We start from the raw sequence: 26,506 nt of genomic DNA, 5'->3' as shown, positions 1-26,506 counted from the left end.
CTTATATACTTTAGATTTTGAAGTAGACGGACCATTCAAGGGCTGATAACCATATTGTTGGCAAAAATTTTCCAATTCATTTTTACTGTTAATTCTATCTTTTTTGAGCTTTTCTTTAAACCTAAGATCAGCACAAACTGCCAATCCCTCTTTATTAATGTAGTTTATTAGATCTCCATAAGTTAAATTTTGATAAGGGATGATATTATTAAAATTTTCTGTTAATTTTTGTCTAACTCTTTCTGCAAAGAGTTTTGGAAGGCCAGCAATAAAACGTTCTTTCCAATAAGACTCTTTACAATCAGGTCTCGAAAAAACTTTATAAAAATAATTATCTTTATACCATCTAAAATCAGTAAGTTTTCTGCAATGTAAATTCATTAAAATTTCTGAAGTTTTTTCTTGAAAAGTAGTAGGATCTCCTACAAAGTTTTTGATAATAGCAAAAATTAAAGTGTTAACAATATCATCTTCAAACGTTTGTATTTGTTGATTATTTTCTTGTTTTATAATAGTTTTCTTAGCAGATAAAATATAATCTTTTTCTTCTTGTGAAATATAGAAATCCCACCATCCTTTAAGACTGCCAGTAAAACCAGAAGTAATAATATTAACAATTTGAAGTTGAGTATTATTATGAGCTTTATAAGCATTAGCAGCCATAGTCATTTCTTGTACAATATTCATAATTTGATGCTCAGAATGGCCATCAACATTCCATTCATAAACAGAATTACCATCATATTGAGAACGATCAAATTGAAAAGTTTGTTCTTCTAGTTGAACATCTGGAAGAGAGGGCCTATTCCAATAATTTCTTATGGTTGGTTTTGGATTCTTTCCGAAAGTGCTTCGCTTTGATTGATGAATTTTATTAAGATTTGAAAAGTCATTAGTGAGTTGACTAATATCATCATTTGAATTAATAAATTGTTGAGCAAGAGTTTCAAAATTTGTTTCACTATTAATATCACTATTTTCAGATTCATCATTTGTAAGAGTATTAATATTGTTAGTGTTTGAGATATGAAGTTTTGAAAGTCTTTTTTCTAATTCGTTAATTAAATCCGTATTTCCTAGATTAAAATTACCATCGATTTAACAAGGAACAAAACTTATATTACTAGTGCTTGCCATATCTTGCTTATTATCATTCTTGTCTTTGAAAATTTTTTCTTCAATTTTAACTAAATGCTCAGTAATACTAGATAAGGTTTCGTTTGCATAATTATTTTGGTAAATAATTTTTTGAAGACCCTTTTCAGTAGTTAAATGATTTAGGGCTTGAACTAAAGGAGTCGCAATAAACATATCGTTAATAATAATTTCTCCTTTTGGTGGAAAATTAGCAATAATTTCTTTATTAGAAATAATATCTTTATATTTTTTTCTCTAAAATGGGAGTGATAGAATCATTTTTAAATGGGTAATTTATTTTATGTTTAGGGGCATAAATTAACTCAAACCATTGAAAAAAAGGAGAATGAATTTTATTTGATAAAACATAATCTTCCCAAAGGCCTAAATAGAGAAATCTTAAGTAGTATGAAAAAATTTTCTTCGTGCCAAGCTCTGTTTTTATTATTGTAATCTTTATAATACTCAATATTTTTTAAGTAATCAAAATCAACTTGATATTCTAAATTCGAGAAATTCATTTTAACAGGTTGTTTTTGTTAGGATTGAAGAAATATGTTTTATTGACTCTAAATTATGACTTCGTGATTTTTCGTATTTTTTTATTCCTATCGTTAGCTTAGAATTTTTTTTTATTTGTTTATTATATTTATTAGTATATGGAAGTATTTTGTATAAATTATAATCTTCATGAGTTCTAGTTTTTTCTAAATGTTGAATGATTTTGGATATATTAGAATTTATCTTTCAATGTCTTTTTAACATATTAGCCCAAAGCTTATTATTTTTTGAACAATTAATTTGTACTTTAGAACTCATATTTGTTGTTTAAAATTTTGAAGTTCATCAATAAAATCTGATTTAGTAGGACTAGGAAGACTATTTTCACTATTTTGATCATATTGATATAATGGTTTGGGAATAGAATTAGTATAGTCAACAGTTTTTAGTTTTAAAGATCTTGACTTTGATAACGAAGATTTTGAAGAGCTTGTTTCTGGGATAAAAGAAGTCGATAATCTGGATGATGAATTATTTAAGGAAGGAAAATTTATATCTACTGAACCATCATTATATTCTATAATATTTGAGATTTGTTTTGAAGAGTCTAGTGGTTTTGGATCGATAACATTTTGTAAATTTCAATTACATGATTGAGTTATATCAGACCATTTTAAACTTTTTGGTGTGTGGACTTTGGTATGTTAGTATTTGCTTCAAAAATAATTGTTTCATTTTTAGGACTTGATAAACGTGTTTTCGGTTCAAGTGTAGTTGTCATAGTTTTGTAACAAACACGATAAATTATTGCTAAAGGCTTTGTATCATCTTTAAATTCTAAATTTTTTGTTTCTACAGTTAACACTAAAGTATCTAAAATATTTTTATCAAATAACCCTACAGAAAAATTTGGATAACAATTGAAATAAATAGGTCCGTTAGCAATATTTGTTTCAGCCATAGCTAAAATAGAATTTTGAAAATCTTTATGTCTCTTGTCTCTTAAAATAAGGAGAACTGGGGCATCTATTCCAAGTCTAAATAGAGGCTTGATAGCAATTTGGACTAAACCGACATGTAAAAATTTATATTTCATTCTATGCTCTAAAATAGATCGTGATGATAACAAATGTAAATTTTGTTGGTTTTGACCAATAGACAAAGTTTGTTCTGTCATTTTAATAGAATAACCTTGAAAATAGTCAAAAGTTTCTATTCTATATATTGTATTAACATTAGTTTTAGGTATTGTCCAGTCATTCAAACTTTGTTCTATGTCATTAACGGTTTCTTCAATAGAATTTATTTGATTATCATAATCTTGTTCATTGTCGATATTTTTACCAGGAATATATTTTTTGGATAGTATGCCTGAAAATTTACTCATATTTAATTAATTTTGCTTTAAAATTCTATAAGAAAACTTACTTGTTTTAATAACGATGAACAGAGGCGAATCGTCCTGACGATGATTGTGGTCCGGCACCGCGACTTACGTCCTTATCTGCGCGTTTTACGCTAATCCAACCAATCACTGGTCTTGTCTCTGAATCATACTTATTAAAACTTATAAATTTCTTAGAGAATATTAAACCCAAATTAAATAAATTTGAAATAAATATATCATGCATAACCACCCCAAAAACTTTTCTTGGCTCTGATACCATTTTTTTCTTCAAAAGATGAGTGACAACCACTTACAAGTAATTGATTGGCCATTGAATCATATGGTAAATTTCACTACAAGATTTCAAGGCTTTGAAGACTTCAAGATCAATATAAATAGACATCATATGTCAGTAGAAGAAAGCAAGCAAAAAAATATTCATTCTCTAAAAAATGTTCATCTCATGTCTAAAAAATCTCCAAGAGTCTCTCTTTCTACTAGTAGATGTTCAAAGTCTCTAGATTTTCAGATAATTCTTTCTCCAGATGTATGTATTGATTGTAATTCAAGCTTAATTCAAGAAGGTACTATCTAAAATATTTTATCCAATTGTTGTATTGTTGTTATTAAATTTATTTCTCCCTGATAGTTTCATTTCGAGTTATTCTAACTATTAATTCTACAAGATTTGAAATTTTTGTTAAAATAGTACTCGTTTTTAATAATCAAATTCATGCTTAAATTATTTAATCATGTCTAACAAAATCTTGATGAATTGTATTCCTAATAGAGATATTCTTTTAAGAATACAACAAATCCAAGAATCTATAAATAATTCTGAGCAAAATCTCAAGGATTCTTACAAACCTATTAATCTAGGTACGATTTTAAACAATAATCATATTCATGATGCTAGATGGCTCATGAGAGCTAGTATTAAAATTCGTTACAAACAAATACGTTATCTAAAAACAAAACTATTTGTTTTCTAAAATGATATTTATGTCATAGTTAATAAAATATTTGTTTTCTAAAATGATATATATATATATATATATATATATATATATATATATATATATATATATATATATATATATAGGGAAAAGTTCAACAGAAAACCATAATTATTGGTTCTTCAAGGAACCAAATTTTTTTTAAAATTTCTAGAACTTATTCTTTATCGAAAAAAAAATCTAAAAATATCTAAATTTATGTATTAACATTGTGAATGTGAAAAATATTTTTCGGATTCACATTGTGAATTTGACGTAAAAAAAAATCAAATTTGATATCACTGGAAAAAGGATAAAAAGTTATGAATTTATGTATTTTCAGTTTTTTTTTTTGATAAAAAAGAAGTTCTATAAGTTGAAAAAAAGATTGGTTCCTTGGTTAATTATGGTTCTCTATTCAACCCCACCCTATATATATATATATATATATATATATATATATATATATATATATATATGAGTTTGATTCATTTTCCATTCACTTCTTCATTTCTTGGCTGAAAATGATCCCTTCTCTCTCAAGTATCATCAAACGAGAACTCTCCCCTCTCCTCAAAAACGTAAGAAACACTTTCCTTTCTTGTTGTTCATGTGAAGTTCTTTGATTTCAACCTCGATTCATCATCCTTTATCAAGATCTTCAAGTGTTCTTGGGCCGTGAACCATCCTTGGGCCGTGAACACTTCATCTTGGCCGTGAACACTTCAAGTGTTCTTAGGGCCGTGAACCTTTCATGGGGCCGTGAACCCATCAAGCTAGCCGTGAACCCCTCTTCAACCCTTAAATTTTGATTCTAACACTTCTTTGTAAGTCTTCCTTACTTCATTTGCTGTTTCCTTTACACCTTAGTTGTTAAATGCACTAATTGTATACATATATATATATATATATATATATATATATATATATATATATATATGTTATTATATGCTAAATAGGATCCGTTTGTGCTTCAGGACTTCACTCGTGAAACTTATCATCCTATATCGAATTTTCAATTGACACCCACATAAGGTGAGTTCATACCCCTATAATCTACCTTTTTAAATTGTTTTAAATGCTTTTAAGGGGGGGGGGGATACAAGTTGAACACAATCTAATTGTGTTAATATTTACATGTGATATCAACCACATAAAAGATTATCTTATGTTTTTAAATATTGTTTTTACAATAAAAGATTACCAAATACTTCCAAAATGATTTAAAGTCATGTAGACTCTTTTTAAACACTGTTAAACTCTTTTAAAATATTTTATAAACTCTTAAAACTTATTTTTCAAAATCATGTTCATATATGCATAAGTATATAATTAAGACTTAAAGGGCTTAGGACTAATGAGTTGCCTTATTTCCTTTTCCTTGTTTGGATGTGGGCTTAAGGTCGGGTTATTTGTCCGAAGGCCGTTTCCTTCTTAATTATATATATTATACATATGTGAATATAAAAGGTTACTTCAATCGGTATCATTATCTTTGTATCACGCTGAGCAAAGGGGTACATTCATGAGAGACCATGCTAACCAGATAGAACATATAAATTATAATAGGTATAATTTATGAAACAAACGAGAAATCTATTTTTACTAGATAAGTATATCAGGTTTAAACTACTTTGTTAAGAAGGGGAAATAACTCAATTTTTACTTAAGACTAGACAAACCAAAATGTGATGGTACGATTTCAGGACATAGCAATATACTTGCTATGTCATACTCTTGTAACCAGAGTCTCCTGGAGGGAGAGTGGGCATTGTGTGTATAGATCTGTACGAGACTGACAATCCCACACCTCGCTGCTAGCAACAGTGGGACCTACCGGTCTACAGGTGACAAATGTCACATCACTTTCGACGCCAGAAGGTCGTCGTGTCATTCTAGTCAATCAACATGGTTACAACTTTATCACATTTTAACCCTATTTAACCAGTTTAATAATAGGATAGTTATTACACCAGTAGTTTATTTTTAAGAAATATTACTGTATTAATCACTTTCCACAAACAAAACAGAATGGTTTTATGGTATTAAAACTACTTTACAGAACGGTTTTATGGGATTTAAAACTAATTTACAACACAGTTTTATGGGATTAAAACTACTTTTCACAAACAAAACGGAAAACATTCTTCTTATAATTTTATGGATAGTTAAAATTATGTTATACTTTATTATAAGTGTAACGCCCCGATTCTTGAATACCAATTTATGGTTATAAATTCTCATGAATTCAAGATCTACTCGACGAGTTGGTTGCCTAACTCGTCGAGTAGCAGCGGGTTTGGGTCACGTGTTTAAGTGACCAACTCGCCGACTCGGAAGAGTGGCTCGACGAGTTGGAGCTGGAGGGTGAAACCCTAATTTTCGGGGTTTGGCACCCTATTTAAGGGATCATTAGCCTCCCTTAGTTCCTTGGCAGCCTCTTGAGAGTCCAGAAACCCTAATTCATGTGTGTGCTCCATATTAGTGTAATTTCAAGCTTGGAAAGAAGACCTTGATGCAAGAAGATTGAAGATCAAGAAGTTGGAGGCAAGAATGTTTGTGGGTCTAAAGTCTATCTCAGTTAGCTTCAATTGAGGTATCAATTCATGATCTTGGCCTCATTCCTTTCTAGATCTCTTTGGATGAAGTTTAGGGCTTCTTGGCTTGGTTATGAAGCTATTCTTGGGTATGAGCTCAGATCTGAAGTTGTAACTTCAGATCTGAACTCTCTTTGATTCGTAAGTCCATAAAGCTATCAACTTTGGCAAGTATGAACCCCTCCTTAAGTGTAAAACCCCATTTCAAGCTTCGATTTGGCATTATGAGTCATTAGAGCCTTGCATGCACGTAAAGTTTGCAACTTTACGTGATAAGCATGCCTTGGGAAGTTGGATCTGTAGTATGGAGTCTTAGCATGGCTTAAAAAGCATCTGTATGGATGAAGGACTGAAGGGACTCGACGAGTCGCATGGTAGACTCGGCGAGTCATATGAAGATGGTCATGAACTCGACGGGTTGGATGAACAACTCGGCGAGTCCGATGAAGATTGCCTTGGACTCGGCGAGTGTCATGGTGACTCGGCGAGTTGGCAAGTTATGTAAGGAACTCGGCGAGTAGCTGAGGATACTCGGCGAGTTGAGGTCAACATGGACTGTTGACCTTGATAGTTGACTTTGACTTTGACCAAGGGTTGACCGTTTTGACTTTTGAGGATAATTGGTAAGCGGGTATTTATGATTGGATCATTGATGGTTATAGGTGTTGGAGTTTGGGGCAGTGTTTCGGGAGCGTGCTTTCATGGTTCGGTCCGACATTGCAAGGTGAGTTATCCTCACTATATCAACAGGGTCCAAGGCACCAATGTCGGCCCTTTATGGTTTGTATTTGGATTATTGCATGATATGCTTACTGATTTACATCCTGGTAGTTAGGATGGTGATATGCTATGCTTTAGTGACCCGGTTGGGTCGGTATCCTGGTATATAGGATGATGCTATGTTAGTGACCTGTTAGGTCGATATCCTGGTTATAGGATTGTTGATATGCTTTGTGATATGTTAGATCAGTTTGACTGTTATATATATACATGCTAGTGTTATATGATATCTATGTGCACATGATTGTCCTGGTTATAGGATGATGCTATGTTAGTGACCGGTTAGGTCTGTATCACGGTTATTGGGATGTTGCTATGATTGGTGATCTGTTAGATCGGTTTGACTGTTATATGAAATGAGCTAGCGTATGATATTTATATGCACATGTTTGTTTGGTTGGGGGTTGGGTTGAGGCGGTCCTGCCTTGTGCTGTAGGCCAACATACCCAGGACGGTCCAGATAAACTGAAGGCCCTACAAAGGGATTCAGTCAAGCCGAAGGCTCGGAGAGCGGTCAAGATAGACTGAAGGCCTGCGAGGCGGTCCAGATAGACTGAAGGCCTACGAGGCGGTCCAGTCAGGCTGATGGCTAATTATGCATGCTGTTATGTATTTGTTGATATGGTATGATTATGGTTGTATGAGGTTGGTATTTGGGGGTAACTCACTAAGCTTTCGGGCTTACAGTTTCAGTTTATTGTTTCAGGTTCAGCGGATGGCCGCGGGTAGGCGAAGGCGTGACCGTACACTTCCTCGATTGACGATTATGATTTCTGGGAACTTTGATGTATAAACTATTTTGAAAACAAATTGTAATAAATTGAATGATTTCAAATGATTTAAAAAGTTTTAAATTTGCTCGAATTTTATGTGTGTTACAATAAGTACAATAATACTTAAACAGAACGGTTTTATGGGATTAAAACTACTTTTCAGTTGTAAAGCAAAAAATATAGGATTTTCTGGAACTTAATCAATCACTTTCTTAAAACTAAAGCAACCATAACCAATACTTATGAACTCACCAACTTAAATGCTGATCCTCTCTTTCAAAATAACTTGTATTCTCCGGAATCCAGTAGACATGTATACTGTCAGAGCTTTTGAGAAGACAGCCTAGTATCGTGCTGCGTCTTTTGTCTTTTACTATATCTACTTTTGATGTCTGAATATGTAACGTTTAAACACTTATGTAAAAACTTATACATTATTAATGCAATGGTTGTTGTACTTTGATTATTATAATGCATGTGTTGTGATACTTGACATGATGTCCTCCACCCCCGAACGTTTCTGCCGTTCCGGTTTGGGGGTGTGACACCCTTCATCCTCATGGTTTTTGTTTCAAGACTAACAACAAACCCATTTATGGGGATCAATTTTCAAATCCCGGGTTTGGGGATGAACACAAATCAATTTTTAACATCACATAAATACACATCGGATACATTTATAGGTCTTGAAAATGGCCTGAAGGTTTCTTGAGTTTTGAATATTAAGTTCTTGTTACTAAAAAGAGAAAAAAAAGTGTGATCCGAGTTATTGAGTTCTCGTTCTTCATATAGTTTGAGAGAGAGAGAGGGTATTTATTTTTGTTTTATTTTTAATTGTCTTTTTATTGCCGGTAATAAAACAAATATGAAAAATTAAATAATAAGTGCAAAATCGTCTTTATAAAAAAAATTCAAACCAAATTGAACAAAACTCGCAACAAAATGAAACTTTTGGACAGCTGGTGTTAGTCCAAACTTTTTTGGCCTAAACATACAAGTTTTGACATACCACATGGACCATTCTTCCAATTTTATCTTTATTTTATAAAATAATTTTAGTGTGTTAAAAATGTTGTGTTGACTTAGAATATTTATCGTATAATATTATTTATTCTTTATATAATAATTATGTAAATCTTAATACTTTGTGCAACAATAAATTTATATAGCTAAAGTAATAATAAATATATTTTGTCAATAATATCTAAGTCATTTGTTATTAACATGTGAAATAACAAAATTTATACACTAAATCAAAATATTGATATAAAACATTTTCATTATTTTGAACCGTATGATACAAGAAACGTATTTTGTTTATTAAAAGTTGAGGTTGAAAAAGTATAATAAGTATAGCGGTTGTAGTTGATGATTACTAATTAAATATATGTATATTTTAAATTTATAATATATTATTTGTTTAATATAAAAAGTAAATAAGAAATATTGTCTAAGTAGTTAAAAAGTTTTACATTAATTTTTAAAAGTTAATAAATAAAAATATTCAAATATGTATAATAAAAAATAATTATTTATCTTAAATCATATTTATTTTGGTTGAAAAGTGGTACATTTTTTATTCTATAGTTTAAAAAACGTGTAGTTTTTTGAATTTGATACACTCTTTCTTCTACAAGCCATTGTCGAATTAGTTTGTTGAAATCAACGTACCAAAAAGACGAAATATTGTGCTCTGAGCCACTTAACCTAAATAGTTACGAATCAGGTTAGTGAGTGTGGTGTCATCCTTATCACACTCTCTTCTCTGCCATATAGACATCACATCTATGCAATGGTATTTTTACCATAAAAATGTGGTTCATTGCTACACACTAGGTGTGGATGAGTTGAAGAAAAATGAGAAAAGGATAAAGGGAAAGAGAGAAAGAGGAATCAAGAGAGAGTGTGTATGACAAGATTTGTACGACAAGATTTAGTCGAGTGTAGCCAAACTGCATTCGAAACCACAAGAAGAGGACGGTGTTCCCCTCATATGATGTGTCAAACCATGGGTGCTACCATACCCACACCCTCTAGCCTCATGGACATTCATGGCAAAAGATAAAAGTGAGTGTTTGATACGAAGCGTTTGAGAGTTTTTATTTTTTTGTTTTGACAAAACGTTCCGTTTTGAATAAAAATATTGTTTAACACTATAAACTTTTAACATTTAGTTTAAACAAATCATTCCAAATTTAAAACTATCTTACATAAACAAAACACTATCATAACAACTACGAGCTACTATCCATAAATACGCTCAAACTTTACCCTCTGCATACGAAAAGTGAAAAAGCAAATTTGCTCCGAATTTTATTCTCTTTGTTTTTTACTGTAATGTTACATTTCACAACCACATGGGTGGAAACAATGTTTTAAAAACCGGTTTGAACCGGCCGGTTTTTAGAAAAAACCGGTTGAACCGGTCAAAATAAACCGGTTGAACCGGTTAAACCGAATAAAAATACATAAAAAAGAATCATTTACATAATAAACTTTGGTGATTTTTTTTCATATCTATTTAGTTCTCTCTAAATAAAAACATATGGTAATGTTATAATTTTTTTTAATGTGTTTGTATTCATTTAAAACTATATTTTGTTAAGGTATTATACTTTATTTTATTTTTGAGGTATATAGATTAATGTAAAACACTAAAACATATGACTATGTGTTATTTTAATGTATTTGGATTCATCTACAACTTATTTTTATGTGTATTTTTAATATTTGAATTTGTAAACATCAAATTTATGATTTATATATGTATGTATGCGTAGGAAAAAACATTAAAACTATAGAAACCGGTTGACCCGGCGGTCAAACCGATTGAACCGAAACCGTTCACCATACTAGTTCGACTAAAAAAACCGGTTTTTAAAACATTGGGTGGAAGTGAAAGGCACCAAAATATTCTTGTTACCACCATCATACGAAACTCATCTCTTGTCTTCATTTTCCACCAGACGACTTTTTGTCCTCGTCGTAATCTCTTTTTCACTTGCTCCATTATCATCACCATCTTCGTCCCCAGACTCCAATTCAAATCTCTGTTTTCAATTTACACCTGGAATGGGTTCCGGCAGTAGTCGATTAGGGTCGGATCGCTCTTCAAACCCCTCGAGATTGAATCGAACAAAGCGGAAGCTCTCTTCTATTCTACTATGTGGTCACACACGCAACTCCAATTCTCCTTCGTCTGCCTTAGAGGTATGTTATTTATATAACAACCAGACTTTTTATACTCTTTTCTGTAATTGATCATCGTCGTCGTCATGTTCACTGTTACTCATCCAGAACCCTAATAATTCTGTGGTATATGGTTTATCAAATCCTTGGATGATCGTTTATAATTTGATGTTGTGTGTTCAATTGATGGTCGTTTTGATCGTCTTTCAGCCTCGTTTTGGGGTTTATATTATTTTGATTGCGATACTTTTCTCGATAATCAATTGTCTCCATCACTGGTTCTAAGCGGTGCTTTCGGCCAATTATGATTCTCAACAACAGCAGATTTGGTAAAAGTGATAATGATTATGTGAGTGTTGAGGTCAAACTAATCAGAAGCATGCAAGCAGTGAACTAGTATTAAAAGATATAGGACCTGAATTATAATGATCAGACTAGCAACAATGAAAATAATTATTCTTAGTTTTAGTTTTAATCTCTTCTTGTCTTGTGTTGTGTGATTGTTCTGTTAGATTGCCACCCGAGTCAAAATAAGGTTGCCAGCATCATTTCACATGCTGATATATCTTCTGTCTTCATATTCTGCTACCACATCTTTAATTTGAGGTGTCAGTTAAACGCCAAATGTGTCATTTCATTATCACCCACTTCAGCAGCATAAGGGTATGCTTCTAACTTCTTTTTGCCAAAAGCAGTTGTGGTAAGATCCCTTGGGCCCCGTTTGTTACACAGGACAAAACATGTATTGGACTGGGACTGAAAGTCTGAAACTAATGTTATTTGGACAAAAATTGCAATTCTTTGAATGCCCTTTTCATCCTCTCATTATGGAAAATAGCCCAATACAGTCCAGTCATGTCCCATGTAACAAACACACACTTGATGGAATACTTTGACTAATCTTTTGTATACATTAATGGAATAGTTTGACTAATCTTCTGTCTGAATGTTTGATTACTTTTGACATTGTATTCCATTCCACCACTTGCAGTTGGAATCACCAACAAGCTCTATAGAAAACCTTCCTCCTGCTAGCATCGAATCTATAACCTCTGCAGGTGTCTCCTCTTCATTCTTTGATTCCGAACCCGTGTGCACAAGTTCCAAAACTTCGGAATCAGAACCCGAAAGTTGCAATAGCAGTGCAAAGAACATTGCTATAAGTCCCATAAATAGCAGCGAGGATAAAGCAAGTACATCTTATGCTGGTCAACCAAGTCAAGAACCAGTTTCAGGAAATCATGGGTCGGAATCGGAATCAGCTTTACCTATCGACGAAGGTGCACCCATGAATGTTAATCCGATCACCGTCTCCACCGAAGAAAATCTTGATTCTGATTCCGGCCGGAATCAGAACGATATAGTTAGGAATTCCGATTCCAATACTCGGGCGCTGTTGGTTCTGTCAGATTCTTTTCTGAGTCTTCGGATATTTGGGAGTGGAATTACGGATTCCGGTTCCGGAGTTTTACCGTCTGTTGTGGAACCAGATGTGATAAGTGGTCGTATACTTCTTATGGACACCGGAAATGTTCTTTCCAGTGGTGTTTCTGAAATTAGTAGCCGAGAAGGAAGAAGGAACAGTGGAAGGCTATTTGGTGACACGTCAGCGAGACGTGGTTCTAGAAGGGACAGTGGTTTTCCAGCAATATTTTTCACAGCTGGACTCGATGATGATCGATGGCTTCTTGATATTAGTGGTCGTGAAAATGGTTATTTAACAAGTCATGGTAGAAATGAAGAGCGCAGGCGTTTTAGATCTCAGGTAAATGCACTTCTTTACTTTTTTTTTTTTTTTTTTACAAGAAATAGCAACGTGCCTTCATTTATTTGTGTATTATATCATATGATTATAATCTTTTTCTAGCATTGTGCTTTTGATTTTTTTTTCTTATTGAGACATTGTACTACGAAAATTCTACCCTGTAATAGCATTATACTTCGATTTTTTTTATCTTATTAGGACATTTTACTTTAAAATATTTTTCCAATTATAGCAGGGAAAATTGTTTTGTATCTTAACGACATTGTTGTAGTTGGGTAGAACTTTCAAAGTACATTGCTGTAATAGAAAAAAAATATGAGAATGGGATGCTATAATTAACATATCAATGGAAGTACATTGCTATTTCTTGCATTTACCCCTTTATGTTATCCTAAAATAAATGCAACATTTACCTTTTGGGTAAGGAGTCCAAATTCACTTATTTATCTATTAGTGCACAAGATTCATCTATTACTTTTCATTGTTGAAAGACAATTGAAATATTTAACTTACGTTTCAAGACTAACATATTAGCCAAGTTGACTGTTTCAAGAAATAACAACATACTTTCATTTATTTGCATATCATTGCATTCATTAGCATTGTAATATCTATTTTTATTTTTATTATTATTATTGTTATAAATCTACCAAGTTATGGCATTGTATTTCAAAAAAAAAAGTTCTTATTAGGATATTATATTTTGAAAAATCTATCCAATTATAGTATATATATATATATATATATATATATATATATATATATATATATATATATATCAAAATTAAAATTATATTAGAATGGCATTGCTATAATTAGGAATGTTTTGTAATGGCTGTAAAAGGAAAAATGGAAGAAGGATGCTATATTAGACAATTCAGCAGAATTACAATGCTATCTCCTGCATTTACCTCTTTAGGTTATCCTAGATTAATGCAACATTTACTTTTTAGGTTAGGTTTTACTTTCGATTTACTTATTTATCTATTAGTGCACAAGATTCATCCATTTTAGATTGCTTTGCTTGTCCAATACTTCATAATTCATGTAGTTTGCTCTTGAAGAACAAAATCTCTTCAAATTTTTTTTTCATTACTCCAAAAGTAGAATAGTCAATTTAGGGTAAAATGTCAAAATTTGGTAACTAGTCAAAATCATGAAAACCCAAACACCACTTCTCACCTCTCTCTCCACCTTTTTCCAACAACCACAAAAGGGAATCAACACAAATTTGTAATTAAACATTTCAAAGTACATTGATTTCTGATTTCCATAACAAAAGGCAAGTTTCTCTCATCTAAACCCAAATATTCATCCAACACCACAAATCATAAAATGGCAAACTTATGATTATATATATTTTGTAGATGTCAGAAAGAGGGTTTGGTGGTGTTGATGAGAGAGAAAACCGAACCAGATTTTGTGCATCTGGGCTACACCGTGATGGGACATGCTCATGTGGCAGTTCATCTTTCTTGGGTGAAGAAACCGGTTCATTTGGAAGTATATCACGCGTTGTTTTGCTTGCTCAAGCTTTATCTGAGGTATTTAAACAATTTATTTACTATTAGTAATTATATTTTGAAATTTGAGTTGCCAAAATTTTTGTTTTCTTTTTTTATTAGGTATTGGATGAAATCCACCGACAACCGCTATCACTTTCAATGCCAATGCTCTCTCTACCTGCACCTGAGTCTGTTGTAGATTCGTTACTCCTTAAAAGTCACAAAAAGATTGATGCATCGGAAACCGGCCCAAATTATGTTCAACAGTAAGTCCTTTACTCTATTATTTCTATTACTATTACTGTTACTGATAATGAAAACTATGTTGGACAGATGCTACATTTGCTTGGTTGATTATGAGGAAGGAGATGAAATAAGGGTTCTTCCGTGTCGTCATGAATATCATGCCCCGTGTGTCGATAAATGGCTTAAAGAAGTTAACGGGTATTTCTCTTTACCATGAATATATTATGTTTCTTTTTTACTTAATACAGAAAAAACGACTTAACAGATATAAGTCAGAACCTGACTTAATTTATTATTATTTTTTCAGTGTGTGTCCGGTATGTAGGTGCAATGTTTGTGACACACCTGCAGCTGCTGAGGGTCAGGTGTCAAACTCAGAACTCGCAGCTTGATCATGCAGCAAATTGTATTTATATATAAAATATAAATGTCAACACACACAAAAACATAGTATGTAAATATTTATAGATAGATACCTCTTGTTGTAACCGAATGTCTTTACTTTGTGATCTAGCTCCTTCATTAAACATTAACTTTCTGTTTTCAGTAGTTATAAGTTACAAGATTATTCGCAAAGTAATAAACAACAAACAATATGAATCAAAAGAATTTTTCATTGATCATCAACTGACAAACATCACGAAGAGAAAATTCTCCAAGACTTGGCATTTTCAAAAGAACCCAGTACTACTTAATACAAAAATACAAAAAATCAACAACCAAACACCATTCATCCGAAAAACAAAACTACCATTTCTCCCTCCCGAGCTACAAGAACTCCCGCTCCCACTATAACACCCTTCCTTCTGTTCAATCCCTTTGCCAAGATCTTCAAGGACAAATGTCGAATTTCTCTCGTTGCTTCCAAACAAAGCACACCATAAGTAGGGGCCTTTATGTCTTTTTGCACGGATAATCCCGACTCCAACTTCCCTATGTGTTCTATTTCTTAAAATCGACAGTGTTCCATTATCGTGTACAAGAACATTCTGGAAGGCTTCCGGGGGGTCTAGATGTTTCTGGTGACACCCCACGATGAGTCCTGAGATGGTGCCAAATGTCGGAAGCTCGACCCCACAATTTGGAGCGAATATTTCTGTGAAATCGTCTTCGGAAGGTTTACAGTTGACTGTGTTGACTTGACTGCAGTTGAATCGACATTCCTTTATGTATTGCATGGCCATGCAGCCGAGACCCGGGCTGTTGTTTAGTTGGGGAAGTCTTTTTGATGTTCGGTTTTTGTTAATCAAGTCAACAAGATCGTTTGCTTGATTTCCTGTAATATCAAGAATTGTTATATAAATTGATTAAAATTTATAAAATGTTGACTTATTATTGGAATATTTGGTTTTCAAGGAGTGTCGGATGGATTGATGGTTTGTTTTGCAGGAGTTTGTTTGTTTACCTTAGCATCTTACTTTATTTCTCTTATAACTTATTACAGTATTTTACTTCTAATTTCTTTTATTAGGATATATTAATTTCAAAAATCTACCAGATGATAGCATTTTACTATCCTTTAACCAATTACATCATTGCACATTTTTTTTAAAAAAATTTGGATTAAATTACTATAATTGGGTAGATTTTTTAAGGTACAATGTTTAATGTTGTAGTAGGAACAAATGAAAGTAAGAAGCTTTGATAAACAAATGAATGGAAGTACTTCCATATGCAACAACTTATTGCAAACTTCTCCAAATCTAATTTTCTAGATCTTAAACAGAAAAAGAAAACCATAAACCGATTTTTGGAAACAGATTATAAGCATTTCTTTTGACCGAACCACAACCAATAAATCTAAACCTAAGTTCCCCAAAAAACATATTTTTTTTACAAATTTTTACTAGGAAACAAACGTATAAAAAACCCACAATAATAAAAGCAAATGTGAGAAGAAATCAAGAGAAATTTACCATGATTCTTGGAGGAAACAACGGCAACAAGTAGAAGAAACCCTAGAGCAATTATCCATTCAAAACAATAAATTCTCTTCACCATCTTCAAAATTTCCACCCAGTAATAAAAGCCCTACTCAGGCTAAATGGAACCCCATACAAGGAAGTAGAAAAAAGAGGCAGATGAGGTCAAGGAAAAGGAGGCCTTTACACCGTTTATCCAATGCAAAATGGGGTTTAAAGAAAAAGAGCGACATGATTGAGGTTACTTGAGGGTTTTGGGGACAAAAAAGTGGAAGATGTGGGTCCAGATAGCCGTTGTACATGCGGGGGATTTTGACAATTTTGTCAAGTGGAGCTAATGATCTAATCTTATGTTACATGTTTAAATCGTAAATAGGTTATTAAATGTTTCAAGTAAGATACTTTATAAGATTAATCATTAAAATTATCAAAATGAGTAGGCTCACTCATAGAATAAATATGTTTAAATATGTTTTTATAAAAAATATAAATTTTGTAAATTAAATTAATTAATATATTTTTTTTTTGTCGAAGTTCTTACGGATGATCTTCACTGCAATTTTTTTTTTTCTATCAACCGTGTTTTTTATGAAATTATATTATAATTATCTGTGAAAATAAATTTTCTAAAGAGAAAACATGTTACAAAATAGATGATTAGTTTAATGATAACTGCTAAAAAAGTAACTTCTCAGTAGAACCACTTCTTATCATTTTACCTTTTTAGTGGTGAACCTTCTATATATACAAAGAAAACACTGATTTAAATAGAAATATGGTTAATATGTTGGTAATGCATAATTTTATCTCTCGAACTAAAAATACAATTGGTTTTTGTGTGTGTGTGCGTTTCCTTTTGGTAAAAAAAACTATTCATATTTCATACATAGAAAATGTAAACTAACGTCTAGTTCCCGAGTTCCACTTAAGGAGAGAAATGGGAGGATACGGAGGGAAAGTGAGGGGTGTCGAAGGAAAATCGTGTTCCCGAGTTTCATTAATGAAAGGAAAGTGAGGGGAGGGGAAGGATTTTGGAGTCATATTTTCCTTTCAAATTTTTCTCCCAAATTGGACGGATTTGGAAAGAAAGTGAGGGGAAGGAAAATTTTTAGTTTTATTTTCTTTTTCCTTCTATCTCGGGAACACAAAAACTTAAAATTTTCCTTTCATTTCTTTTCATTTCCTTCGAACTCGGGAACACGGAATAATGAATATTTTCCTTCACCTCCCTTTCTTTCCGTCAAAATTTTCCTTCCCTTTCCTTCAATGAATTTACAAAAAAACACGGGAACAAGGCGTAAAAGACAATTACAGTTTGCATTTATGACCTAATTGGTCCAAAAAAAAGTTACTCACCATTCATGTGAAGAACCTTAAACGTATCATTTATGATTTAACGTATCATTTATGATTTAGTGGCCTTATTTACTACTCACAAATCGCGTCCATATTCTTCATCCAAGCTCTCTTTGTCATCTTTAGATCTAAAGTTTTCGAAAAAATTCATTCAAACTTGCAAAAAAGTGACTTCAAAACTTTAGATTATCCCCATTTACAACATCGTTGAAGACACTCGTGTTGTTTTGTGGAAAAATATTAAGTCTAAGGAATGGATATCATGGATACAAAACAAGTTCAGTTATTTACACGGCCTTATATCTCTATAATCCACATAGTTCATGTAAATATGCATGAAAATTTCACCCGACCCGGTTGATCCGCCCCAATTGGGGACGGGTATTCTCCGCAAAAACGGGTACCGGGGATGGGGTCGGGGATCCCCATTATGCTAAAATCGGGGATGGGCCGGGTATACCAATCCCCAACCCGCTCGGCTGCCGCATTGATGACATTATATATATATATATATATATATATATATATATATATATATATAACTCTAATAAAAACCTCTTTCAACCGCCACATGACAGTTTTCTACGCTCTATATTTTACACGTGTCGTCCTATTAATAAGCCAACTTTTGTTTTCCTGCTCAAACCCCTAAACTCTATCTATTCATGGTCATCCCTCGATCACGACTCTATCCCTCTAATTTCGCTCTCCCCCTCGAAATCAAATCAAACCACCTGTACTCCGCTCATAGCATTTTCAGAATCTAATCCTTTTTAAAAACCACAATCGCATAAAATCCGGGATAAATGTATGGATTTCCCTTTAAATTGCATACACAAGCCATTTCAATCCTCATCTTTTATTTCTTTCTCTAAAACCCTAGCCCGAGGAAGAACAAAAACAAGAGTGAACAAGATGGTGCCATTAGGGCGATTTTGAATGAATCCTCCTGGAATCATATCACCTCTCCCTCTCCCTCTGTCTCTTCTCAATACTCTATCAGACGAAGATCCTTTGAAAACTACCTGGTTCAAACCGAAGGGAGAGCATTAAGTTTGAATTTCTCCAATTTTACTTATTTTTTGCGTTTGTGATGTTGTCGTTTTCAACTTTTTTCTTCTATTTCGCTTCCTTATATCAATTCTTGTCTTCTTTTTATCCAATCGATCAAGCGGAAAGCAAGGATTGTCTTTTTTGGTGAAGAAACGAGTAGAAGCTTCATCAGATGATTCAGTTTTATATGGAGATTCGAGCCATCAATACGCCAATTACAAATGAAACCTGCTCTGTACTCGATCGTTTGCTTATTTTGATTCTCATCCTCTTCCTTCTTTAAACTAATTCCAAACTACTCGATCTATTTTAAGATTTGGAAATTTATTTGGAAGTTCTAAACCCTTATTCCCGAAAGAAAGAAAAAGCCCATAGTTTTTTAGAGTTTTTGTTGATTTTTTACTATTGGATTAAGAAGATTTTTGCAATAATTCGATCTGAACTTTTTTTGGGTGTTGGTTTAGCTCCCTGGTTTAGATGATTCATCTGATAAAATTGATCCAAGGTTTTGTTCGTTTTTTGCGATTAAGCTTTGGAACTACAATATTTGATGCTCCAATAGTAGGTCCTGATGCTAAATCATCGTGAAATTCAAAATTGATCCAAGGTTTTGTTCGCTTTTTGTGATTAAGCTTTGGAACTAAAATATTTGATGCTCCAATAGTAGGTCCTGATGCTAAATCATCGTGAAATTCAAAATTGAAATCCCTATTTCTCCTCGCCACGGTTTTATTCCATAAATAATCTTCACATCACCTTCACCATAACCGTGTAATGAAAAACACTAATGAAAAACAGAATACCTAACCTCTCAAACCTCAGCCTTCAGTTTTTCTTCTTCATCTGGTTGGTTTTCTTTTGGCTATGAAGATCTATGTGTTCGTTCTATTATTGGCGTTTAAGGTAAATCAATTTTCAAATTCCTGAAAGAAGGATAATGTATACATGACACTTCTCCTATAAGAAATGGTGATCAGTGGTCTCTATCCATCTTTCTATCTCCAATATAATTGAAATTGGAGTTGTTTTTCCGTATGCCTACCAACTGTTTGTTAAAATGCCTTGAATCCAACACTAAAATTTTCACTTTTTATTACATTTGTGATTGGTAGGAATGATTACCGGAATAAGATTTTCAAAAGGGTTGGATCCATGGAGGCGTAGAATAACAGATGGATATGAACTTTTTTTTACTAATACTATTGTTTCTTCTTCCCTTTTGTGCATAGATATGGACTTTTCTTTTACTTTTTATATTAAATCAATGAAAGCAAGTTAGATATGTATTCTTTTACATTTGTTTCTGGTAATATTGTTCTTACAGGGAGCTAAGATGTGGTCATTTAAAAGTGGGCATGGGCTTTTACTTTTTATATTAAATCAATGAAAGCAAGTTGATATGTATTCTTTTACATTTGTTTCTGGTAACATTTGTTTCTGGTAATATTGTTCTTACAGGGAGCTAAGTTGAATGTTACTATAATCTTTTCCAATTTTGGCCTTGCAGGTTACAGAAGTAACTTATAAAAGTGGGCATGAGCTTTTGAAGGTTTATTTCCATACTTCGTTTTAACCCACAAAAAGTCAGACCTTTCTTATTTACTTATCCAGAAACTATGAGACTACATTGTGCAATATACAGATCTCTCCCAAAGATTGGGCTTTTGAAGGTTCGGAGTGTGCTGTGCATTGAGGGTTATTGATGTATTAGTGCGAGACTGATGGTATATATGGCATGGATGGTAAATTGAAGGAGCTTTCTACTTCCTTTCATTATGATGTGAATGAAGTTGATAAAGATGATTTTAAGTTCAAAACATATGTTACATTTTGTCCCGGTAACACTTATGATGTTAAGGTATGAACCATAGCTACTTTATGGTCTTTATTGTCAATAATTTTCTCAAATTATGAATTTGGAACTTATTCCATTCAACTGCGCGTTTTGGTTGCCTATTGGTCTGAAACAAATAAATAAACAATAAAGTTCAATTATATTTACTTACAATAAACTAAGAATTTTTAAGTAAAATTTTTGAATTCAAAAATTATTTGATTTTTATTATTGAATTTCTTTTTTCTTCAACTAAACGCATGAAAAACTGTGATTTCTATAGATTTTAATTCTTCCAAATTTCAATTCCCATATCAAAAAACTTTTTTATAGATAAGATTAACACCACTCGGGAAGATTAGAACAGTATTGCCTTGTGATGATTGTCTTTGGTCTAAAATATAGATATTTTTATTATTTGGTTTGAAAGATTCATCTTTTTCTGTGACAAATTTTTATATTTGCTTTCTTTTACATAAAGTTTTGATTTTTGGGTTTTTGACTATAGTTAACTGGTTATAAGCTTTGTTCTGGTGTGATGGAGCTGAAGTTGTGGTTGTGATTTTGGCAGATTGGTTTAGAGACTTATTATTTTACAAGGCGAAACTAATTAAACCAAAACATAAAAATGTTAATAATAAGAATAATTATAAGCACACCAACAACACCTATCAGATCGATGCAAAAGTTCATCATACTCATTTAAGTAATTATTTTTCTGACCACCCTTTTAATCTATTAGACTTTCGTTGCTGCAGATGGATGTGAAAATGTATAATTTTCTGAATGAGACTCCTATAAATCAACATGTTACCAAGTCATTTACTTTGTGTATTTCAACTATAAATTTCTTGAAGCCATTATGAATTCCTAAAAGTAAAAGTAAAATTTATTGGAGTAATAAAATTTCCATTTGTATTGTATACCATTATTACTATTATTACAAAATTAGCTAAGTCATACTCAAGAAAAAGTGAAGAATTGAGATCTTGACTCAGTTTACATCGAATGATTGAAGGTTTTTATTTCAAATGCTAGAACAAGTCTTTTTGTTTACTATAATTCAAGGTTGTAAAAATCGTTCGACGGTAACTCGATGGTCGACTGAGGTTAAAGAATTAATCGGTCTTGACGGGGATTAATCGTGGATTTTGAAAAAACAAGTATTTCAAAATTAGAAAATAAGAAAATTTGTAATTTGAAAATTTGAAAATACGTAACTATGAACATTTTGGTATAATATTTGACATTTAAGGTAAATCAATTTTCAAATTGCTGAAAGAAGGATAATGTATACATGACACTTCTCCTATAAGAAATGGTGATCAGTGGTCTCTATCCATCTTTCCATCTCCAATATAATTGAAATTGGAGTTGTTTTTCCGTATGCCTAGCAACTGTTTGTTAAAATGCCTTGAATCCAACACTAAATTTTTCACTTTTTATTACATTTGTGATTGGTAGGAATGATTACCGGAATAAGATTTTCAAAAGGGTTGGATCCATGGAGGCGTAGAATAACAGATGGATATGAACTTTTTTTTACTAATACTATTGTTTCTTCTTCCCTTTTGTGCATAGATATGGACTTTTCTTTTACCTTTTATATTAAATCAATGAAAGCAAGTTGATATGTATTCTTTTACATTTGTTTATGGTAATATTGTTCTTACAGGGAGCTAAGATGTGGTCATTTAAAAGTGGGCATGGGCTTTTACTTTTTATATTAAATCAATGAAAGCAAGTTGATATGTATTCTTTTACATTTGTTTCTGGTAATATTGTTCTTACAGGGAGCTAAGTTGAATGTTACTATAATCTTTTCCAATTTTGGCCTTGCAGGTTACAGAAGTAACTTATAAAAGTGGGCATGAGCTTTTGAAGGTTTATTTCCATACTTGGTTTTAACCCACAAAAAGTCAGACCTTTCTTATTTACTTATCCAGAAACTATGAGACTACATTGTGCAATATACAGATCTCTCCCAAAGATTGGGCTTTTGAAGGTTCGGAGTGTGCTGTGCATTGAGGGTTATTGATGTATTAGTGCGAGACTGATGGTATATATGGCATGGATGGTAAATTGAAGGAGCTTTCTACTTCCTTTCATTATGATGTGAATGAAGTTGATAAAGATGATTTTAAGTTCAAAACATATGTTACATTTTGTCCCGGTAACACTTATGATGTTAAGGTATGAACCATAGCTACTTTATGGTCTTTATTGTCAATAATTTTCTCAAATTATGAATTTGGAACTTATTCCATTCAACTGCGCGTTTTGGTTGCCTATTGGTCTGAAACAAATAAATAAACAATAAAGTTCAATTATATTTACTTACAATAAACTAAGAATTTTTAAGTAAAATTTTTGAATTCAAAAATTATTTGATTTTTATTATTGAATTTCTTTTTTCTTCAACTAAACGCATGAAAAACTGTGATTTCTATAGATTTTAATTCTTCCAAATTTCAATTCCCATATCAAAAAACTTTTTTATAGATAAGATTAACACCACTCGGGAAGATTAGAACAGTATTGCCTTGTGATGATTGTCTTTGGTCTAAAATATAGATATTTTTATTATTTGGTTTGAAAGATTCATCTTTTTCTGTGACAAATTTTTATATTTGCTTTCTTTTACATAAAGTTTTGATTTTTGGGTTTTTGACTATAGTTAACTGGTTATAAGCTTTGTTCTGGTGTGATGGAGCTGAAGTTGTGGTTGTGATTTTGGCAGATTGGTTTAGAGACTTATTATTTTACAAGGCGAAACTAATTAAACCAAAACATAAAAATGTTAATAATAAGAATAATTATAAGCACACCAACAACACCTATCAGATCGATGCAAAAGTTCATCATACTCATTTAAGTAATTATTTTTCTGACCACCCTTTTAATCTATTAGACTTTCGTTGCTGCAGATGGATGTGAAAATGTATAATTTTCTGAATGAGACTCCTATAAATCAACATGTTACCAAGTCATTTACTTTGTGTATTTCAACTATAAATTTCTTGAAGCCATTATGAATTCCTAAAAGTAAAAGTAAAATTTATTGGAGTAATAAAATTTCCATTTGTATTGTATACCATTATTACTATTATTACAAAATTAGCTAAGTCATACTCAAGAAAAAGTGAAGAATTGAGATCTTGACTCAGTTTACATCGAATGATTGAAGGTTTTTATTTCAAATGCTAGAACAAGTCTTTTTGTTTACTATAATTCAAGGTTGTAAAAATCGTTCGACGGTAACTCGATGGTCGACTGAGGTTAAAGAATTAATCGGTCTTGACGGGGATTAATCGTGGATTTTGAAAAAACAAGTATTTCAAAATTAGAAAATAAGAAAATTTGTAATTTGAAAATTTGAAAATACGTAACTATGAACATTTTGGTATAATATTTGACATTTAAGGTAAATCAATTTTCAAATTGCTGAAAGAAGGATAATGTATACATGACACTTCTCCTATAAGAAATGGTGATCAGTGGTCTCTATCCATCTTTCTATCTCCAATATAATTGAAATTGGAGTTGTTTTTCCGTATGCCTAGCAACTGTTTGTTAAAATGCCTTGAATCCAACACTAAATTTTTCACTTTTTATTACATTTGTGATTGGTAGGAATGATTACCGGAATAAGATTTTCAAAAGGGTTGGATCCATGGAGGCGTAGAATAACAGATGGATATGAACTTTTTTTTACTAATACTATTGTTTCTTCTTCCCTTTTGTGCATAGATATGGACTTTTCTTTTACCTTTTATATTAAATCAATGAAAGCAAGTTGATATGTATTCTTTTACATTTGTTTATGGTAATATTGTTCTTACAGGGAGCTAAGATGTGATCATTTAAAAGTGGGCATGGGCTTTTACTTTTTATATTAAATCAATGAAAGCAAGTTGATATGTATTCTTTTACATTTGTTTCTGGTAATATTGTTCTTACAGGGAGCTAAGTTGAATGTTACTATAATCTTTTCCAATTTTGGCCTTGCAGGTTACAGAAGTAACTTATAAAAGTGGGCATGAGCTTTTGAAGGTTTATTTCCATACTTCGTTTTAACCCACAAAAAGTCAGACCTTTCTTATTTACTTATCCAGAAACTATGAGACTACATTGTGCAATATACAGATCTCTCCCAAAGATTGGGCTTTTGAAGGTTCGGAGTGTGCTGTGCATTGAGGGTTATTGATGTATTAGTGCGAGACTGATGGTATATATGGCATGGATGGTAAATTGAAGGAGCTTTCTACTTCCTTTCATTATGATGTGAATGAAGTTGATAAAGATGATTTTAAGTTCAAAACATATGTTACATTTTGTCCCGGTAACACTTATGATGTTAAGGTATGAACCATAGCTACTTTATGGTCTTTATTGTCAATAATTTTCTCAAATTATGAATTTGGAACTTATTCCATTCAACTGCGCGTTTTGGTTGCCTATTGGTCTGAAACAAATAAATAAACAATAAAGTTCAATTATATTTACTTACAATAAACTAAGAATTTTTAAGTAAAATTTTTGAATTCAAAAATTATTTGATTTTTATTATTGAATTTCTTTTTTCTTCAACTAAACGCATGAAAAACTGTGATTTCTATAGATTTTAATTCTTCCAAATTTCAATTCCCATATCAAAAAACTTTTTTATAGATAAGATTAACACCACTCGGGAAGATTAGAACAGTATTGCCTTGTGATGATTGTCTTTGGTCTAAAATATAGATATTTTTATTATTTGGTTTGAAAGATTCATCTTTTTCTGTGACAAATTTTTATATTTGCTTTCTTTTACATAAAGTTTTGATTTTTGGGTTTTTGACTATAGTTAACTGGTTATAAGCTTTGTTCTGGTGTGATGGAGCTGAAGTTGTGGTTGTGATTTTGGCAGATTGGTTTAGAGACTTATTATTTTACAAGGCGAAACTAATTAAACCAAAACATAAAAATGTTAATAATAAGAATAATTATAAGCACACCAACAACACCTATCAGATCGATGCAAAAGTTCATCATACTCATTTAAGTAATTATTTTTCTGACCACCCTTTTAATCTATTAGACTTTCGTTGCTGCAGATGGATGTGAAAATGTATAATTTTCTGAATGAGACTCCTATAAATCAACATGTTACCAAGTCATTTACTTTGTGTATTTCAACTATAAATTTCTTGAAGCCATTATGAATTCCTAAAAGTAAAAGTAAAATTTATTGGAGTAATAAAATTTCCATTTGTATTGTATACCATTATTACTATTATTACAAAATTAGCTAAGTCATACTCAAGAAAAAGTGAAGAATTGAGATCTTGACTCAGTTTACATCGAATGATTGAAGGTTTTTATTTCAAATGCTAGAACAAGTCTTTTTGTTTACTATAATTCAAGGTTGTAAAAATCGTTCGACGGTAACTCGATGGTCGACTGAGGTTAAAGAATTAATCGGTC

At 31.9% G+C, this 26,506-nt stretch overlaps 2 protein-coding genes and 1 long non-coding RNA gene across 3 annotated transcripts; 2 read left to right on the top strand and 1 right to left on the bottom strand.

Annotated features, from left to right (window-relative positions):
- Nucleotides 1-11,095: 11,095 nt before the first annotated feature.
- LOC145124069 (uncharacterized) lies at nt 11,096-15,421 on the top strand. The gene is made up of 6 exons (XM_079059292.1): nt 11,096-11,380; nt 12,351-13,124; nt 14,492-14,668; nt 14,750-14,895; nt 14,963-15,073; nt 15,183-15,421. The coding sequence occupies exons 1-6, from the start codon at nt 11,243-11,245 to the stop codon at nt 15,265-15,267; spliced, it is 1,431 nt and encodes a 476-aa protein (XP_078915418.1). The 5' UTR covers nt 11,096-11,242; the 3' UTR covers nt 15,268-15,421.
- A 50-nt stretch (nt 15,422-15,471) lies between these two features.
- LOC145124070 (ferredoxin-like protein) lies at nt 15,472-17,009 on the bottom strand. Its single transcript, XM_079059293.1, has 2 exons — nt 16,792-17,009; nt 15,472-16,151 (listed from the first exon to the last, which is right to left on the bottom strand). Exons 1-2 carry the CDS (start codon nt 16,874-16,876, stop codon nt 15,547-15,549), a joined length of 690 nt encoding a protein of 229 aa, XP_078915419.1. The 5' UTR covers nt 16,877-17,009; the 3' UTR covers nt 15,472-15,546.
- A 1,803-nt stretch (nt 17,010-18,812) lies between these two features.
- On the top strand, nt 18,813-21,142 carry LOC145125249 (uncharacterized). The gene is made up of 2 exons (XR_013715894.1): nt 18,813-20,109; nt 20,531-21,142. It is a non-coding gene; the product is annotated as an uncharacterized LOC145125249 (long non-coding RNA).
- Nucleotides 21,143-26,506: the final 5,364 nt, after the last annotated feature.

This window comes from Lactuca virosa, chromosome 7, assembly GCF_052849685.1.
Source record: "Lactuca virosa cultivar CGN04683 chromosome 7, Lactuca_virosa_CGN04683_v6, whole genome shotgun sequence".
Lineage (NCBI taxonomy): Eukaryota > Viridiplantae > Streptophyta > Magnoliopsida > Asterales > Asteraceae > Lactuca > Lactuca virosa.
The sequence above is the reverse complement of the archived record's forward strand: the minus strand, read 5'-3'. Positions and strand labels throughout refer to the sequence as shown.